At 41.2% G+C, this 20,551-nt stretch overlaps 1 protein-coding gene across 10 annotated transcripts in view; it reads left to right on the plus strand.

Annotated features, from left to right (window-relative positions):
- Positions 1–20,551, plus strand: part of ABLIM1 (actin binding LIM protein 1) — a 291,304-nt gene that overhangs the window by 236,900 nt on the left and 33,853 nt on the right. For 6 of the 10 annotated variants that reach the window (XR_011441743.1, XR_011441742.1, XR_011441741.1 and 3 more), the window contains 5 exons: positions 3,524–3,611; positions 6,739–6,797; positions 9,234–9,314; positions 18,321–18,398; positions 19,121–19,276. Coding sequence is in view for 3 of the 10 variants with exons in the window: in XM_070276216.1 (XP_070132317.1) it covers positions 3,524–3,611; positions 6,739–6,797; positions 9,234–9,314; positions 18,321–18,398; positions 19,121–19,276 (462 nt within the window). In the remaining 7 variants the exon portion in view is untranslated. The remainder of the gene's footprint in view (positions 1–3,523; positions 3,612–6,738; positions 6,798–9,233; positions 9,315–18,320; positions 18,399–19,120; positions 19,277–20,551) is intronic. The other 4 variants (XR_011420691.1, XR_011420692.1, XM_070276223.1 and 1 more) reach the window with 1 other exon arrangement.

The following is a 20,551-nucleotide window of genomic DNA, read 5'->3' on the forward strand; positions in this document are numbered from 1 at the left end:
TTGCTAATTTTTAGAGCAAATCCCTGCCAATGGGACCTTGATGTATCGTCCACCCATCTGGTGTGACAGTTCATATAACACAGTTACTCTCCTGTGCCTGTCCTTGGGACAGCATCCCAAACCGCACTAACAAGGCTTCTTTTTGTGAATGGCCCAGGAACCATCTCTGTGCAGAGTTACTGTGTTGTTATTCCTATCATTATCGTATGCAGTCTGTCACACCATTTCCAAAGTGTCACTTGGTCATTTACCCTAATAACATCACTGTGAGGTAGTTATCGCAGTGGAGTACTGTATGGTTATTAGTTATGATTCTAGTTAAGAACACATATTCCAGAGCCAGACTGCCTGGGTTTGCATCCTAGCCCCACCATTCCTAGCTGTGTGCCCATGGACAAGTTACTAAACCTCTCCAACCCTCAGCTTCCTCATCAATAAATACTGCCAAAGGTGCCTTCCAAAAAACAGAATTTTGCTCACCAACACTGTGAGAATGCCTCTTTCCTCACACTAGTCTTCTTTTTATCTTTGGCAATTTGATGAACAAAAATATTTTTTTCTAAATTGTGTTTCCCTGATTTCTAGTGGAGTTGAGCTAATTCTTTGTTTTTTGGGTTATCTACATGTCCTCTGGAAATTGCCTTTTGCCCATATTGCCATTTATTTTTCATTATAGATGCTCTTTATATATTCTAGATAATAATCTTTTGTCTGAAATGCATGCAAATATTTTCTTCCTGTTACTTCTCTTTTAACTTTGTTTTATGTCTAGAGATTTTTATTTTTTTGTGCACAGTCAATATTTGTCCTTACTGTTTCTAGGTTTTGCCTTGCTTAAGAAAGCCTTCCTACCCCAAGTTTATTAAAAATAGTGTCCTATATGTCTTTCTAATATTTCTATAATTTTGTTTCTGTATTTAGCTTTGTAACTCTCTAGAATTCGTTTTTGTGTAGGTTATGACTTAGGAGTCTAGACTGTACCTTTCCCTAAGTGGAGAACCCGTCATCTTCATTGTTAATGGAATAATCCATTTTTTCAACTCATTTCAAATGCCACCTTTATCAAAACTGAATTCTATTCCTGTGTGGATGGCTGGGCAACTGTTTCTTCTCTTCTGTTCCACTGATTTATTTTCTATTCGTGCATCAATATTAAAGCACTTTAATTACTTTAGCCTTGGAATAAATTTTTATATTGAGAAGGGACAATCCCCCCTCATTGCTTCTCTCTTTTTAAAAAAATGTCTTTGTATTTTTGTGCATCTTTTTCTTCCATGGGAACTTATAGAATCAGCTTGTCAAGGTCTATAGAGGAAACAGCTGTGAATATTTTGATTGGGAATGCATTGCATTAATAGGCTCATGTTAGATAAATTACAATATTTAGTTTTCTCATCCAAAAGCAGTGTATGTTACTAAGTCTTTTATGTCCATCAGTTAAGTTCTGTAGTTTTCCTTGTGTAGACCTTGCATTGAGAAGTTTATTTGTTGCTATTACAAATGGGGTCCTGTTTTCCCATTACACTGACTAAATTTGTTTTGCTAGTGAATAGGAAAACTATTGGGTTTTGTATGTTAATTTTTTATCTGGCTAGTTGATTGAACTCTTTTATTAGTGACCTTCATGCTTATTTTTTTTCTTGACATCACATCGGCTAGGACTAAAACAATGTGGAAAAACATTAGTGAAAATGTACATCATCTTGTTCCCATTTCTAATGAGAATGCCTCTAATGTTGCACCACTAAATGTGGTAGTTATACTTTATCAATCTGAAGAAATTTCTTTCTATTCCTAGCTTACTGAGGAGTTTGGTTTTCACTGTAGACTACACAAGATTCCTACCAAGGGGCCTTCACTCTTTCCCTTTCATTTTCCTTGAGAATCCAGAGATTATCTCAACTGCCTGAGACCTCCCAGCGTTGACATCCCAGCTGAGCAAATGTGGTTTAGAACTGAGTAATATTTTTTTTTTCTTTTTTTGGCAAGAAAGATTAGCTCTGAGCTAAAATCCATTGCCAAGCTTCCTCTTTTTTTGCTTGAGGAAGATTAGCCCTGAGCTAACATCTGTGCCAGTCTTCCGCTACTTTGCATGTGGGTCACCGCCTAAGCATGGCTTTGACAAGTGGTGTTGGTCTACACCTGAGATCTGAACCTGTGAAACCAGGCCACCAAAGCGGAGAGCACCAGACTTAACACTACACCACAGGGCCAGCCCCTAGAACTGAGTAATATCTTTTCTCTTCCTGCTTTTCCTCACATTGGACCCCGGATGGCCTAAGGAAAGGAGCTACTTTGTGTTAACATTTTCTACTCTCCCATCACCCCCTGGGAAAAAAATAAATAAAAAATACTGTGTGGACAAGAACAAGATTTCCACTTTTGGAATTTTCTGGCAGACACCACTGAAAAGATTTCATTCCTGGCTTCTACTTTTAAATAACTTCAATTTTTTTCTACTTGATTATCTTGAGTAGCTGACCACCGTCTCACACTCTGCTTGTTAAGTGGCTTTTGTAGTTTCCACAGGAAGGTGTGAGAAAGGATTCACTATACGACCTCTGATTTCCTGGTGAGATTTTATGTAGGTACAAAATGCAGCCACTTTTAACTCTGGACTCTCAGCACTGCCTTGCACATGGTTAATGCTGAAGAAATGTTTTCACAGTTGATTTAATTGCAGAGTACATTTGATAATTTTTAGGTGGTGAGAGTTTTTGCTAAGCTATAAACAAAAGGATTTCATTTTGTCAGGCATGTATTTGGAGCGTGACTCAGTGTGACTTGGCACCTGTCTAGAGAATTGTCCCTGTGTCCGGTAACATTTTGCTGTGGGGAAGTCAACACCTGCTGTGATGGCATCTGTCATATTTAGGAATGTGAAATGCCCATGAATAATGCAGAGCCACCTCAATAAAATGCCTTCTTCAGAAAACAATTAACATAAGACTTTGGCAAAAGATTGTTATAAGCAGCATGGAAGAGAACTTGAGCTCCTTCTGAGATAAAAGAAGTGGACGGTGTCTTTTACTATGGTTTTTCTCGTCTTGATGTATGCTGGGTAGATTTCATTATTTTCAGACTCTTTAGCTAAGAAAGCAAGAACCTGCTAAATAGGATCTTTTCTTTGTATTGCTTTAGTACAAACTGACATTAGCTTCCAACATCAATTCGGATGTTATGAGGTGGGGATTTTGGGAGATGGAGTGGACCCACCTCAGGAACATGGTGTGATTGGCAACCATCCAGGAGAGCCCAAGGCAAGAGAGAAAGGGAAGCCAGAAACCCCAGGAGCATGGCAGCCCCATCCCAGCAGGCACGAATAGCTGGTCTTTGAGCCCCTCCCAGTTCCAATGGGTTGGCGTCAGCTTCTAGGGCTGTTGGTGTAGAAAGTTTGGTCAATTGGACAATTATTTTTCCTGCCTCAGCTTCTTCTCTTTTCCTGCAAATCCCCAAGTCCAGAAAAGGGGCCGAGAATGGTGACCAGGAGTAGACTAAATATTCCCCACCTCTTCTCTTGCAGGCAGGTGACAAACATTACCACCCCAGCTGTGCACGATGCAGCAGATGCAACCAGATGTTCACAGAAGGAGAGGAAATGTATCTTCAAGGTAAGATGGTCTCAAGAATCCAATAAGTTCTCCCTAGCTGGGGAAGGAAAACCTTGCTATGTTTGCTTGACTGTTTTTAGAGGAGGAGGCATTTCATTAGCTGTGAGGCTACCCAGGTCCAAAATGAACGTGGCCAAAAGTGACCTCATCAGTTAATATTAATCAGCTGAGCAATTGACATGACATGCTGGCAGTGAGCCCCTGAGGCTAACGAATGAACTGTGCTGCTTCTGGAATGAATGAATAGGACTGGATGTTGATGCTTTAGATGTAAAGCAAGAGTGAAAATTAGCAATACCTCCTCCCAACCCTCCCCGGGAATGTGTTTGGGAAACAAAAGATCAAAAGGGAGAATGCATTTCTAGATGTGCAACTTATTGTATGGCTACTTGTCTTTTCTCATTTCACTATGCTGCAAGAAAGGTTTTTTTTTAGTCTCTCAGCTGCTCTTATCCAGGCTTTCAGGAAGAAGAAAATCTCATATTTGGTGAATTGTATCACGGACGTACTTCATCCCATGAAGATGACATAGCTCTCATATTGAAAGAGTGAGAGCAAACACACCCAAAGTCCCTGAAAGAGAAATTGAGAAGTTTCTGGAGCCAACGAAGTATCCATTACCAGAAGGCCATTAGATTTTTCTTTAATGAAAATGATTTTGAGAAATTTACCCAGTGTACAACTATGTTTAGTTTTTGTCTCCTCTAAAATTCTGGAGCCTCTCAGAGAGCTTTAGGGGAAGATTCTCTTCCAGTCAAACAGCACCATCTGTGCAAGCGGTTTACTATTTTTAGCTGGGAAAAGAGTCATTAAATAGACAAGGGCTTATCAGTAAAATTAGCAAGAACCGTAAGAGCTTTTGCTCGTTCAGTTTCGGTAATTACTGGGTCTCATCTGCCTTTGCGCGTTGTGTCTTCGTTTCTCTTTGCACGTAACACTATGTGTAGTTTTAATGAATGGTTTGCTTTGCTCTCAGTTTTGTTTTTATGCAACTAAGAAAAGTCTACAGAAATGATTCTTGAGTATTAAAGCAAAGCTGCAGCTACTCTCCCCTAAAAAAGGCTATCTGTGTGAGAAATTGACAACCCAAACATCCTTTAGCTTTGGAATGATCACTCTGAAAAATTAAGATTAAAAAAATCCACTGAATTTTAAAGGACCCCATAAAGGCGAGTGACAGGCATCTGAATCTATGGTCTCATGTGGGCTTTATGTGACACATTTCCCGAAGGATAGGCTGTGAATCTGTAGTAGCGATAGGCAGGTGTCATTTTGCATTTTCAGCATGGAGCCGATTTATTCTTCATTTGGTCTCCAGGCTTTGTTTTAGATTTGAGTGTGTTAATTATAGCACTCAAACACAAAGACACAGGAGCGCACGTCAACCCTACGTCTGCTGGGAACAGAGATTCAAAGGCTCTGGGTGTAGCTCTGCACGTTCACATGGTTCTGGAAGCTGAATAGAGAGAGTGATTTCAAGCTGGGCACCAATACAGCATATTCGTACTACAAATAAACAACTGTCTGTTAAGATGGGCTCCGTGCAGAATTCCAGCATTGCTATAAATCTCTTCTAGAGTTGGGCTTTGGTCCTCTTTGCCTGCCCTCTCAGCACATCCTTGAAGAATGAGCAGCTTCATCTTCCTCAACATCTGATGTTCCCTCTGAGTCACATTCTTTGGGTGTCTGACCTCTGGAGAACAATGTGACACTGTGTACAAACCTGGTGTTCTGGCCAAGGACTCCCGCTCAATGGAGCCTTCACAGAGAACGCTGCTCCCGGGCCCGGCCCCTGACCCCTTGGCCCTGCACGTTAAGAGGATTTCCTGTGCTTTGTAGCCAGCCTCCGAGTAAATGTTAGTGCTGAAGAGACTGTGTGTCTGCCTGATGGTTGTTTGTTTGATTTTCTTTTTTTTTTGGACCTGGGTTAAGCGAGATAGAAAGGATTGTTAAATAGGGATTAAAATATTATTCTGATATAAAATGTATTTTCTGAGTCATTAATTTAGTGTTATTTTAGCTCAGTGGTGTAAAATAATTCGAGTTATATTAATTTGGTGACTTTTCAAGTCCACACAGATTGCTGCTGGAAGAGGTGAAGATTTCAACAATAAAATGGAGAAAGTCTAATATTCATACTGAGATTCTTGTTAAATTTATATATTTACTCCCTGCTTTCAACTTAGTAACTTGATTTGCTTAAGTCTTTCTGAGTGCTCCCTCAAGCTTGCCTGCCCATCCCCACATTCGAACATACCCTTTTGTGAACTTGGGACTTACGTATAGGTCTTCTCCCCAATTGTATAAATGACATATGTTATGTATCTACGCACTCAAAATAGTAGAGGCAGGCTTGCATTCTCACAAGATAAGAGTTTTCTATTGGATATAAGTACTTTGCTGAGTTTCCTGACATCGGTTCTGTCTGTGAAAGGGCTTCATACTCTGAGAAAGAGGGCCATTGACCTTGGAGTGGAAAATGACACTTAAGTAGTAACTTCACCAGTTTAAAAGTGGAGACTTTTTTGTTGTTGTTAATTAAAAGGTTGGAAGTTAAAGGAAACTGGGATTTGTAATATAATTTTCAGCCTTTCTACTGATTGGCTTGACTTCCCCTGTCTGTGTAGATGACTGTGTGTAAAATCGGATCTACAGAAGAATTCAGAGAGTTTTGCTTTTCGATGTAGACTGCCCGGTTTGACTTTATTTCCCTCATCTAAATTGCTTATTTGTTTTGATGTTATATAAACATGGCGTGTGGCCCATATTTCTGAAGTTACATGCAGCTTGTAGTAAGCACACAGACATTACTTCTAAAGGATAATAATATGGTTTAAAAAAAAAAATACACACCCAGTCAAGAACTAAATATCTCTTGCGTCAAAATACCCTTGTGCCCAGTTAGTGGTCTCTGTGGTCTACAATAATGACCTTTAAAGAACAAGCTCAGACTGGATGAGGAAAACTCACGCAGAATTTGGAGTTGTCGTAATTCACTTGGCCATAGGGCTCTAACACTCCCTGTTATGGGGAAAGAGGGATATGAACCATTCTCAAAGTTCTGTCTAATAGAACTATGCCTTCTTTCCAATTCCTTTACTCTGAGTGGTGCTTTATGTCTTGCCAGGTTCCACCGTTTGGCATCCCGACTGTAAGCAATCTACTAAGACTGAGGAAAAGCTGCGGGTAAGGAAGTAATTAGAGCTGTGAGGCCTCGTGCATTTGCGGGCCCTATATTTTATAGTCACAAATTCTTGGGACTGGAGTTTGGGTGAAATTACTTTTTTTCTCTATAGCAGACCAAAAAAAGCCATTGTCCATTGAAAAGCCATTGAAAAACCATTTGTCCAGGAAAGGAGGTTCCCTTTGATTGTGGGTTTTGTTTCCAAATGCTTGTGTTAGACAAAGTAAGCCTTGCCTCACTAGTCGGGTCCTTAGGAAAGCAATCAAGGGAAAAGTCAAATCATACAGATGTGAAAAAATGATTCATCAAGTTCTAGGTCCAACATCTAGTGACCTCCTTACCAGACCTTTTTTTTTGTACTTATTCTGTAACCACTCCAACCCAAACTCTGCATTCACTGCTCCACTCTTGGTACATTTTACTGACCTCTCAAATCCGAATTCACTGAGTGGCCTCCATCTCCAAAAGCTGATGGTTTGTCAGATAAAACCTTTGGGGGAAATAATGATGATCCCAGATGTGTCAAGGTGGACAAGAGCCCTGGATGGTTTTGTAACTTAACTCTTAGGTAGCATCAAAATGTTTTAGTAACTATCCTAGAACATGGAGCACATGAACAAAAGGATAAATCCTTTTATCTATAACTTCTAAAGCTTTCTCCTGGTCTTAGTCAAGTCTCAGAAGACCTCCAGATGACAATATTTTGTCTCTTTCAGAAGCAAAGGGCTATGCACAGTTGTAAGGTCATTATCATAATCCGTATTCTGTTCAGATGGCCCAGTTTTTGACCTGGGCTGTGAAGTATTTTTCAGAGCAATAATCAGACTGGATTCCAGTCCACAGTCTCTCCGTTTAACTAACACAGTGGTACCCTTGGAAAAACTGGAGTTGGACCGTACTCCACTTGGTGTCTCAGGGAAAAGAATGGCCTGAATTTATATTGGAGGCCAGACTCTGGAGTATGGTATCATTTCTTCTCAATCTGCCACGAGCAGGCCTACGGAGCCATGTATATAAACCCGGTACAGCATGCTTTAAGTGGAGGAAAAACTACTTTTTCTCAGAATAATTGAGTAAGGACAAGACAAACTTAAAAGGAATTTATATGCCGATATCAGAATGGTTTTGGTCTCTGTTCCGACATGCATCTTCAACACGAGCATGTGTGAATATAACCATCAAGTCCATCGACCAGGCAGGCCCACACTAGAACAGTCACTTGTGTCTGAGGGCCAGACTCTGGGATTTTTGAGGAACCATAGATGCTTTGGAAATGGGTTATCTTTATAAAATAGTGGGACATTAAAGATAGTACTTATTGTCACTTTTATCATAAGAATGTAAAATTCACAACACAGCTAGGGGATGCTGCCCAGAAACCACCCAAGTAGATAGTGGTTTGCACTATCTCTACAGTGGTACTTTTAGTTTTTTGAATTATCATTTTTCCTTCATCCCTGATGAAGTCTTTTGGTAGACAAAAGGAGGAATGCTAATGAGGCCAGACTGCGTGGAATGTGTGTCTTTTCTCTGTAAGGATTGCTTGAGTTCGCAGATTGTGTTACTAAAATGATTTTTTTTAAAAAAATCAACACTCTTGATCACATCTTGATGGAACTCTCTGGATAAGCTTATGAAAACAACTAGTGAAATACTTCCACTCATTCTGGTCAAGAGGAGCTATTGTTTTTCGTTCCTTTAGTGAAAGCTTTCTAGAGAATTCCAAAGCTCTTCTCCTAAAGCCAACATTTACCACTTGGGAGGTCAGGCCAGCCCTCAGCTCACGCACCTTTGGGAAGCCCAGTAGTGAGAAGGATGGTGCACCCCCATGGGGAAGATGTTCCAGTCTGCCCCGGGTGGGGGACATGCTGACATTGGTGGGGTTTAAAGGGGAATCAGTTTTTGAATAAGGGAATAAATCTTGTACTCTCTTAAGGGTGTGTCTACAGATCACAAATCTTGAGCCAAGATTTCCAGGCCTTTCACTGGGTCTCGCATTAATGCAGTTACCATAGCAAAATGAAAATGTTTTAGGAATCTTTCAGCAACCCCACTGAGTAATCCACATTCTTGATATTTAAGAACTCGTGGGGCGTTTATAACAACAGATTCTTAAGAACATCTCTCATTGGCTTCCTTGGCTTCTTACTCTTCATATGTAAGAATGTCTAAGCCAAAATAAATGGAAAGGAAGGGCTGGGGGTTGGAACATAGACAAATGTACTGGAAGACCAGTTAATATGCTTTTAAACATGGGCCCCCAAACACACGCACACGCACGCACGCACACACGCACACACGCATGTATCAACTAAAGCAACGCCACTTGGGATTACTATCAAATTAGTTTTCCTGAAAGTTTTTTTTTTTTTGGATAGTGTTTCTGAATTGAGGATATTTCTTTGTTCATTCTTACCTTTTCTCATGTTTCACGGCAGCCAAACGTTCGTCGTTCTTCATCCGATTTCTTTTATCCCAAAAGTCTGATTCGACGCACAGGACGGTCTCCGTCTCTGCAGGTTGGCGCTGTGTCCAGGCTGAGGCTCAGAGCCATTGTGCTGGCCCCAGGCTTCTGTCGCTTTCCCTCTGTGTGCTGCTTTTCCCACATAACTTCTTTGGCTCCTGCAGCGGCAGATGCTTTTTCTCACCCCACAGAGTGTATCTCACATCCTGATTCTGGCTATTTCTTCTCTGATCAATGTTTTCATTTAGAGCAGTGGCTAAAGCATTGTCTTCATTAAAATGAGCACATTAGAAGCTACCCTTTTGGTCCTGTGTTCACGTTTGTTCATTGAACAAATATTTGCTGAGCACCCAGGTGTAGTTAATGCTGGGCTAGATGCTCTAGACCTAGACTGGTAGGGAAGAAAAAACATATAAGTAATTATAAAATGGCATAGAAATGTATGACAGGATATGGGTCAGATAGATCAAAGAATGTCAGATGAAGGAAAAAGTCTCCAGGGTCACTTCCTGGGAAAAGTGGTCTTTGAGTTGAATTTTGGAGGCTGGATGAGATTTGAATATGTGGAGATGACAAGAAAGGGGTGGGCCTGGTGAAAAGAACAGCAGGAGCATAGGGCCAGGGAACAGCAATGCTCAGGTAGGAAGTGGTTGGGCTCAAGAATGGAGTAGTGAAGTGGGAAAGGAAACAAATGAGATCAGGGACCTACTCTGCAGAGGCTGGAGGATTTACGTGTACTCTCAGTTGCTCTCCCTAAGAATTCCTCTGAGGTAGCCATCCTTATTGCCCTTTTACAGATGCAGAGACTGGGACCACTCATATTTAAGGAACATCCCCAGAGTTTCCTCACCGGGAAGTGGAACAGCTAGGATTGGAACCCAGGTCTCTGTAAGCCCATAACTCATGTTCTTTCCTCTATGCCACAAGAGGAGAGAGAACAAGAAACCTGGGAAGACAGGAGGAGGAGAGCACTAAATCTTGGCTTAAGTCTGATAGTGTTTAAGGAAGAGAGCAGATGACTGTAGGACCTGTGCAGAAACAGGGAGAGTACTCGGCCAGCTCTCCAGATGAGCAGCGAGGCAGGAGACTGTGTTCCCCGCACGTAGTTGACCTTCTTTGGGGGTCTCTGAGAATCAGTGAAACCTTCACCTGTTAAATTACAAGTGTCTTTCCAAATCCCGTCTTTGACCAGATGAAACCCATTTTGTAGCTCTGCTAACAATTCAAATTGCAGCACAGCACCGTGGTCTGGGCTTCATTCCTGTGCCTTTTTTCTGTGCCTGCCAAAGCTGCACTAAGGTTGAGAAGAGTTTTGGTTTTCATCTACTTTTATTAAAACTTCACCTTCTTTCTTTAAATGACTTGAAAGATAGAAGTAGAGTTTTAGAGTGGAAAGAAGCCTTTCAGACAGTTTCTTTATCTATAGAGTGAAGTCAGCCCAGGACAACGCAGGTCGTGAGCAACAAGACTTAACTACAGATTCCAGGCCGTGGGTGCGTTGTGTTGGCCGTGATGTTGGGTTACGCTCCAACTTGTATTTCTTGTATGATCTTCATTGTGTCTTAAAACTTTAGCTCCAGTGGCAGAGTTTTCACATACAATGAAATTACAGTCTCATGAATCCAGAGGAACAGCCAAAGCTTGTACCCACTGCAAATGAGTGTTGCCCAGAATTAGTACCTCTAGTTGGCAAGAAGTTGCCTTTTCAATAGTTTTTGGGTTTTTTCCCCCAAAAGTATACTTCATAACTCAAATGGTGTTTATTTTGTTAGCCTAAGGGTATAGCCAAGTGATGTATCTTCCGGACATGAAGAAAAATACATTCATCAAGTGGGAAATGTTTTGGTTTACTCCAGATCCTTCAGTTTAAGAGCCGTGGAGCGTCTTGAGAAGTGATAGGTTAAAGGAAAGAAAGAGAGGTCTGTTTTTAATAACTTCTCTCTTCCTCTTCTGTTGTTCACAAGGGACATCTGATTCCAATTATTCAGCCGTAAATATCAATGAAGTCAACTTTAGCTTTATCACAGAAAGTTGTAAACAGCTTGGGACCTGGCAGAGAAAATGAGCCATTTGACAAGGTCCTCCTTCACCCATTGGCCATGGAGGAGCAGCTCACTAGAACCTTTAAGTAGCCTAAAAACTCCAAAGCAATTCTCAAGTCACACAGATGTTTTGATCTTTTAAATACTGTGGCCTATACAGCAGCTCATTTCACCAGATAATATCAAACACCTTTAGCTGTTAGATAAACTGTAATCCTTGCAGGAACGTTTAGCACCGTATGCACCAGAAATGAGCCCTGGTTTTGCTGTAGAGGAAAGTCAAATTTAAGAGAGGAAAGTCATTTTATTATTTATATTCTGACATTGTTCCTTCCTTCCTCTTGCTAAATCATAGGGAAAAGAAATTGATGACAATAGAATTACCTAACAAAAACATATTCCAGTCTTTCTTACTTGGAAGAGTTTTATGTGAATAGCAGATTTTGTCTATAGGTAAAATTCAGTACTGAGCATTTGTAATTCCTGTTGCAATTCATTCTAGACACAGCACATGATATTCCCAGGACCAAATCTGTAATAATCCAGAGTGGATCCCTTGCTTTCATTCTAAAAAGGGGCTTCTTTGCTATGCCTTTGGAGGCTCAAGCATGAATGGACTGCCATACAAAATGGGCATGAGATTTTTTTTCTTTTGAAACTAACATTCACCTATTATTACATATGCACTTGCAAACCTATAATATACCAAATACCGTGTGTATGTTTTTTTAAAAGGAGCAAATTAGTGTCTTTATGTATGTTTAGAACAACGGAATAATAGTGGTGGTTTTTGTTTTATTAGTGTCGCTACAATACATGTTGCTCTATTCTCAGCATTCACTGTGTTCGAGTATTTTATTCTATTTAGTGTGTCTTTGCAATTCATCAGAATGTATAGGTGTTAAGATTTACACTGCAAAGACACTGAGGCCTCTTGGCCATAATCAAGGCTGATGGCATTTGGGAAACTGTCTCCAGAGAAGGAAATGTGTGCCCACGAGCCCCTCCTCCTTCTTCTCAAACACGAATTTCTTTTTCCGAAGGAGATGGTTTCACCCTTTCTTGACTTAGCACTGAACATTCAGTGTATGCAGATTTTAAAAGTATTCCTTCTTCTGCAGCTATTACCACCACCCTGTCTAGTGAACTTCCACAAAAACGCAAGGCAGGTACTGTCATGCTCAGCAGCACTTCGTATAAGGTGCAGTCACCTTATATCAGTAGTTGTCCCCTAGGTGTTCCTAAGAGCTTCCTGATCTGGTTGCCAGTCGCCTGTAGTTTCTCTCCCTCCGTAGAGCATGGCTTTGGACGAGCGCAAATTAGATGAACGTAGTCGTGCATCGCTGCTCCTGCTGAGTGGGGGGCGGGTGGGCGCAGCAGAGTGCTTTCCAGCACTCTCCTTCTGAGAAGGGACCAGGCGTACATGGTGGCCCAGAATGAAAGTAAGTGGAAAATGTCATTTCTCCACTTACTCGCCAGGCAGAGCTCTGGTAAGTGTTTTTAATGGTCAATATTTGAAGAATGATCACAGCTGAAGTGGAAACAAAAAGATCTCTTCAGTGTAATTTCCCTTCTGAATGGTAGGACAGATGGGCAAAGTCAAGGCAAAGGGGAAAAAAATCAGATGCAATGTCATTAGAGGGCTTTTTGAAAAGATTTCATACAGAAAACAAAAAGATATGCATTTCCAAACATCTACTCTTAGTGATCAAATGCCATTTTTTTTTGTTCCCATTAGAGTGAATCACTAGTCTTCTAGTGAGACCTCTCTGTTGATTTTTTTTTACTTTTTTTTCTTGCGGATAAAAAACCTTTTTGAAATCATATAAAAAAGCTTTTGAAATGAAAAGTGAGTGTGAAGGTGTGCTGGGAAATAAATGTAGGTCATATATGGACCCCTTCTGCATGAGAGATGGAGTGTGGACAGCCACACCCAACTAGAAAGTTCCTACTGAAGGCTCCTTTCCTCCTGTTGCCAAAATGAGGATTAAATTATTTGCCTGATTTTGTTGGCAAAATACTCTGAGAGCTCACAGTCAGTCTATGATCCTTTCTATATCTACTGTGCCTTCTCCACTCCTCTCTCTGCCTTTTTTTTTTTTTTTGCCAAAGATGGCATCAAAAGAAAGAACTGAATTTTTCCATCTGTGCTTTCAAGTTCTTTTTTTCCTGCAAAACATGAAGGAAAATGTGCTTAAAGAAAAGTAAGTAAATTACAACTGCTTTTAACAGCTTAGTCACAGGTCCCTGTTTCCTTTCTTTGTAGAACAGAAGTGGGCATGTCTTTGGGGATAAATATTTGAAATTATCTTCATTTATAATATAGGCAAGAGAGTAATTTTGTTCATCATAACTCTTATAGAGAATTCCAGAAACAAAGGCTGCTGATCCGTTGGGTTATTGAATTCAATTCATAATTATTGGGTCACTATTGTTAACCTAGACATCTGAATGGGTTAAAATGGTAATTTAGGTTAAATGATTGTGCATAAGGATCATCTTTGGAAATATGGAACATCTGTAAAACTTGGTTACAGCCCAAGTTAAGTTAATGGTAAAGAAGAAACTATCAGTGGGATTTGAAAGAGGGAAAGCATATCAATAAGTTGTTGCTTCTAAGGGAAGGTGAGTTGCAATTTGAGTGGATTTGGGCTGTTGGAAGACAGCTTCGTGCCTTTTGAAGATGTCTTGGCCATCAGAGACCCTCAGCAAGTTATGTATTAATTAGGGGAAAAAATACAGCTAGAAGAATAAAAGGAGTTCTTTCAATAACAAACAAGATGTTCATTTAAAATTCAACATGTTTGGAGTTCTAGATGTTTAGAGTGGAAATGTAAAATTCTAAATATTTAGGATTAAAACTTCAAAAATAAGAGTTCAGTTTTAAAAAGTAATTTTACTGTCTTCGTAAGGGAGAGACTTCTGATCTCTACTGAGTGAGCAAATACATTTTGGAAGCCATTAGAGACTGTGACAAAAAGCAGACGATCCCTGTGTGCTGTGTAAGGCTTGAGCACAGTTCAAGAGGCAGCAAAGCAGGAAGTGTCCTGGCAGATACGACGGGCCTGCGCAAGGTCTTTGCCATCCGACACGGAAGGGCATTAATTACTAGAGCCGAGACTTAAGCAGGAAGTCACCATCTCAAGAAGATACAGGATCACTTCATAGAGTTCTTAAGGGGAAGGACATTTGTCAACTCAGGTGGGACTGCTGCCCCATGTACTGTGATAAATTCCTAAACATATCTGAGTTCTGATGGGAAGGAATCCAAGTGTGGTAGCTGTAGAGAACTCTAAGGAAGTCTAGTTTATGTAACTCATATTGGAAAGGACTATCCTATCATGAGAAGCAAAACAGAGGCAGCACTGTCCCTCGTTATTTGAGATTAACTGGCTAAGAAATCCAGTCTAATATCCGGAAAGTGCTGGTTACTTGCCATGTGCCAGGCAAGGTACTTGAAGCTTTATATATATCGTCTCATTTATCCCTATAAAATAGGTGTTGTTAGCATCCTCTCCTCCATTCTGTAAATAGAGAAGTTGAAGCTCAAGGAAGTTAAAAGAGAAAAGAGAAAGGAAAGAAAAAGAAAAACTCACATAATGTCACACAACTGGTAGAGCCAGGATTTGAACCAAGTTATGACTTCAAAGCGAGCCTTTTAACCCCACTATATTATTTTATAGTGAGTTGTGTTTTATCCCATTATTTCATTTTAGACAGGAAAACAAAGAAGGGCCCTTGTAAGAAAGAATTTCAGCAAGAGTGCAACCCAACCCATAAACGCGATGCCTGTGGAAGTAGATCTTACAGTAAGGTTAGGAGGTCAGAATGCAGCCAAAGCAGACAGTGGTAAATGCAATGAAAGAAGAGCAGCTTCTGAATCTGCAAGAGACATCCTGAGCATTTCTCAAACAGCGCTAAGTAGTCTAAAGATGCGCATGGCAGAGTGATCTCTCTAGGAAGCACCAGAGCATTGGCAGCTTTGGTGAACATTGACTTGACTTTGAACACTGACTATAAAAACCTAGAATATTTGTTTTCGAATCAGAGAACCCTGGACAGGTGTATGCAAATTGGAGGTGATTCCGATCTGAAAACTTTTAAAGAATCAAATGAGACTTGACAAGAATTCAGTTTGTCAGACAACTCTTAAAACCCTTAGCCCAACAATATTCTTAGTGTACATGAACAAGATAAGTGCTTCCGAGAAAGCCTCCATAACCCACAGGATCCTTTAATCCAGGGAAGATGGAAGGTAGAGAGAGACTGAACTGAAACAGGCTAGGTCGGCCAAGAGCCCTCTTCTTCCCAGGGCGTTCGTCATCCCTGGAAGAGAGCGTTAAAGACCGCTTCCTGACATGTGCTGGTGTTGTCCTCCAGCTATATTCCTAGCAGCATGTGCAGCACACGAGAGAACAAAACACTTCAGAGCCATCCCCGGGTGCGTCGTTAGAGGAAAGAAAGAAAGCGTTCCTGACCCACATTTGGCAAAAATACGGATGAGTAACGTGGGAGAGACCCCAAAGCTCAGCGTGCACTCCAGCTATTCACATAATGTCCTAGATGCTTGTTAATGAAAACAGGCCTTTGTCATAGCAACACCAGCAACTGCAGGACATCTGACTGTGCTAGAGCACACCCTCTCCTGCCCCACCCCAACCCAGGGAGCTAGTATGGGGTTCTCATGTTGCTGGTGGCAATAAAAATATTTTCAGTTAGCAGGCACTCTTGTTTGCTAGTTGATCTTCATATTTTTCTTTTACTTTCACCTCGTTTGTCCCAAAGCTATGTTGATAGGGGATAAATGGTCACACTCGCCTTACAATATGGGAGAAAATTTAGTGCAGGGATTAAGAGCTTGGGCTCTGCCTGTAGGGTGTCTGGCTCCAAATCCTCACACTTGCCTACCTTTGTGGCTTGGTGCACATGTGCTTTTCCCTCATTTGTAAAATAGGGGTGGTAACAGAACCTACCTCCAGGGGTTATTGAGAAGGTTAAATGAGATCATGCCTGGGAAGAGCTCAGCACGGGGCCTGCCACATAGTAAGTGGGCAGTAAATGTTAGCTGCTGTTAATAGTCCTGTGTTGCTAGTCAAGAGGTTTCATCTTTGTGTTGGGTTTGGCAAATATTACATCCTGGCCACTTGAAGCTGACGGCCTCCCTGTAATTAGTAATAGTCCCACGGAGGTGGATGTTGGCTCACCTTTATTAAGGGATGGCGTCTCTTTTTAAAGGAGGGCTGCACTTTGGTTGTGTCACTTCTGTGTTTTGCTTGGGGAATGGATCTAGGAATTGCACTTTTTGAGTAGTGTTATTATGTAAATACTTTCTTTTTCAGTATACTCAGAATTAGGAATTTTCTCACATTGAGATATGCCTGTGATTGGAAAACTGTCATTCTAGAAGGCAAGTGCTTGTATGTGGCAGGTCTTGGGGAGGAAGACCAGAAGCGATGAGCCGGGCTCACCTTTATCTGTTCACAGTGTGATTTCCCCAACCCACCACCCTGGTAGCTCAGAGATCCTGGAGACGCTGCCTGAGCGTGATTGCTCTCAGTCTCCCCGATGAATTACTTCTCACTATTCCAGTGAGTCTAATGGCCGCCTGACTCGAACTGGCCGGGTGGGTTGCCCTTCCTTGCTTCAGATAGAAATTATGTAGTGCTGCAGCATCCTTGTTTTTAGGAGCTCATTTGGCTCCCTTACACTCACATTCAAGGTGCCAAATATGGGTAGAAACAATACCGAAGAGGAAAAGGTCCTATCCCCGACTTAGAACTATAAATTATCCTCACCAAGAAGTAGCTGCACAGAGGGGAGCAGGTCTTCTGAGAAGGCTAGGCCTTCAGTTTTCTTTGCAGAGCTTTCCAGAATATGCTAAGCAGAGGTAGGAGGCAGTTAATCCTGGCTTATACTTTCCCCTCCCACTCCTATGACCACCACTCGCCCTCAGAGTTCTCCAAGCATATATTATAAAGTCCCGTTTCTTTTACCTTCCCCAGTGGCCAACCACTAAGCTTACTTCAGTGACTCTCCATGAGGCTAGGTTCAAATCATGTCATTAACATGAGTCAACTGTCCACAAACTGAGTATTTGTTTACAAGTAATAAATTCTAGCTCATTTCCTCAACAAACATTTATGTCTTCTGAGTACCTGTGCAAAACATTGGGCATAGTCAGTGGTGAAAAAATAAGCCCTATGAGGACAGAGATCATAGCTAAAGTTAATCATGGAGATAGACATGATGCAAGGAAACCAATAAATCTGGAGTTACAAATTTTGTTAGAGAAAATAACAGAGAGAACCAACTCTGCATTGAAAGATTAGGGAAGGCTTCTTTGAGGAGGTGATAGTTAAGCCAAGATGGAAGGAGGAAAAATAACAGCCAAGTGAAATGAGCTCACAGCATTTCAGGCAGAGGGAGCAGCAAGGCTAAGAACCCTGAAGCAGGGACGGGCACCGTGTCCCATGAGCGATGGGGGCTAGTGAGTGATAGAGTTGGAGAGGAAGGCAGGGACAAAATCCTGAGGTCTGGGAGATGTGGTTTTATTCTAAGTGGACACTGATGCCAAAAACAGGATAGTGACAGTCCAAATTATGTTCTTAAAAGCCTTCTCTGGCTGGTGGGTGCCAAGTGGATTTGAAGAGAGCAAGAGTGAAGACAGGAAACCCACAGAGGAGGCCATTGCAGTAGTCCAGGCGAGCCGAGGTGATGACTGGGGCCAGGATCCTGGGAATGGAGATGGAGAGAAATGTGTGCGAAGGTAGAGCCAGAAGGCCTTGTGGGGAGCAAGGAAGAGCAGGTAAAAAGGAAGACCCCAAATGCATTTTCAAGGCTGGCTTGCACAACTAGTTTTCATTTATCTTTCCTTCTAAGCTGTATTGGCCTTTCATCACAAAAGTCACAAATCTTTCCTTTTTAACCAGCTTAGTTTTTTAGTAAAGCTTAGGGACTCAGGCCAGTCCAGATTCTGAAGCCAGGGTCTGAAATCTTACAAGTCACTGTTTATTTTACAGCCTACCAGGACTTCCTCGGAAAGCATTTATTCTAGACCAGGCTCCAGTATCCCTGGCTCGCCAGGTCACACTATCTATGTAAGTATCTACTTCTGGAAGAGACGTTTTCGGGACAGGTAAGGTAGGAGATTGTCAGAGTGCAGTGGGTAATCCAAAATAGAAGCTAATTCAGAGGATTTCTATTTCTGTTGTGAGATCCGATTTTCATTTTTGTAGATCAGCATTCTCAATCACGTTTTCCTTCAGATAATTAAATTTATAAGTGAACGTGACCATCAGTGGCGTGATCGAGTAGATGACCTGTAAAATGCAGTGACATGATGCAGGACTTAAAAAACTGTTGTGCCTAACATGCATGCAGATATTAGAGGTTAATTCTACATTTTATAATGCTGATACTGAGTGTTCTTAAATTCTGCCACAAAGATATTTAAATATTTAGTTTATTAGACATGCAGTTCTTGTTTTTAGCCATCTGGGAGGATATTTTGACCATCTGTTTGAGCTTTTGCTTTTCCGTAATAAACTTAGGAAATTATCCTAAAGCTTTACAGTCTTCTCTACTTGATGAATGCTGCATAGTCTTTTCCTAAGCTTTTGGTGACTTGGTTTTAAAAACAATCAATAAATGGTATAAATGGGCAACTTCCTACAAAGTATGACCGTGCTAAGCAAAGTGTTTTGGTCTTTGTTTATTTTTAAGGTCTTCACTTTTTGAGCAAGACATGAAATGCACTGACAATAGTTCCCTGAAGAAATGAGACTATAGAGTAATTTTTCTTTCTGTTTAACTTTTCCAGGCAAAAGTGGACAACGAAATCCTGGATTACAAGGATTTAGCAGCCATTCCCAAGGTCAAGGCAATTTATGATATTGAACGTCCAGATCTTATTACCTATGAGCATTTCTACTCTTCGGGCTATGATGACAAACAGGACAGACAGAGCCTGGGAGAGGTAATCAATTCTTAGAAGTTGTGAGTTGTACGACAACTTTCTTCTCTTTTGTCACATGTATAAAACTACTGATTGGAGTCAGAATAAATCAGGTGGTCCTTTTGATTGCCTACTATTTGCAGGCTTCCATCCCAGGTGCTTTGAGGTACTAAAAAGCCTGTGGCACCATCCCTGCCCTCAGGAGGTTACCGAGAGGTGGGAGAGGCCAACCACAGAAACCAACAGTGAGGATGAATAAGCGTGAGGATCAGGTTGTAGGAGAGCAGAGCCAGCATTCTGGGAAGGAAGCTGAAGTTGTCAGGGGAGAGTCTGTGAGCTGGGCACAGGGAATGAGGGAGGGAGGGTCCCCTGGGGGGTCTTGGTCTTGAGACAAGCTGAAATATATTCATGGGGATCATGAGGAGAGAGAGTGTACACCCTAAATTTTGACAGCTGCAGTTTTCAGCATCCTAAGATAGTTAGAATGTGCAAGAACAGAGAGAGTAGAGAGATTGGGGGCCACAGTATAGCACAGTGGTACCAGCCATGGTTCTGGGCTCAACCCAGGGGCTCCACATGCTGTTTGTGTGACTTTGGCCATGTGACAAGCATTCTGACCTAGTTTCCTCATCTGAAAAACAGACAGAATCTACCTCATAGGGTGTTAGAATTAAATAAACTATCTATTAAAGATTAATATCTATATAATATCTAGGTAATTTATTATCTATTAAAGCTAGCCTATATAAACTAATCTATTAAAGCAATTAGCAGGGAACCAGACTCATCGTAAATGTTCAGCAAGTCACAGCTACTACTGTTGTTTTCACGTTTCTTCTTGGGGCTTATTAATGCTCTCCCCGCGTTAATGATCCAGAGACTGGAGCACAGCCTCCCAGCCCCTTGAGGTCCTCCCCTTCCCTCTCAGGGTTGGGGTTCCCTGCTGTCACCCCCTACCCAGGTCCCATGGGCTCTGGTCTGTTCCCCTTGGCTTATTCAACTCAGTCTAAATGTTTTTCCCCTTTAATTTTTTTTAATTAGAATCATCTGTAGACTGCTTTAAGTCCAATCAGATGTTACCCAAGTAGTGGATCAAAATCAGCCATTCAACCAAGGTTAAAACAGACTGTAAACTATCTATAGCATCACACGGTGCTTTGAGGTCATAGATGAAGAAAAGGCATGAAAAATTCTATTAATTTGTTCTGAATAATATATATAATATTTATCGTTTTATGACGATGTTTATATTCATTTATAATTATAATATACATTGTTCTTTTTATTTATCTATTG

The sequence above is a fragment of the Equus caballus genome, chromosome 1 (genome assembly GCF_041296265.1).
Source record: "Equus caballus isolate H_3958 breed thoroughbred chromosome 1, TB-T2T, whole genome shotgun sequence".
NCBI classification, from domain to species: Eukaryota; Metazoa; Chordata; class Mammalia; order Perissodactyla; family Equidae; genus Equus; species Equus caballus.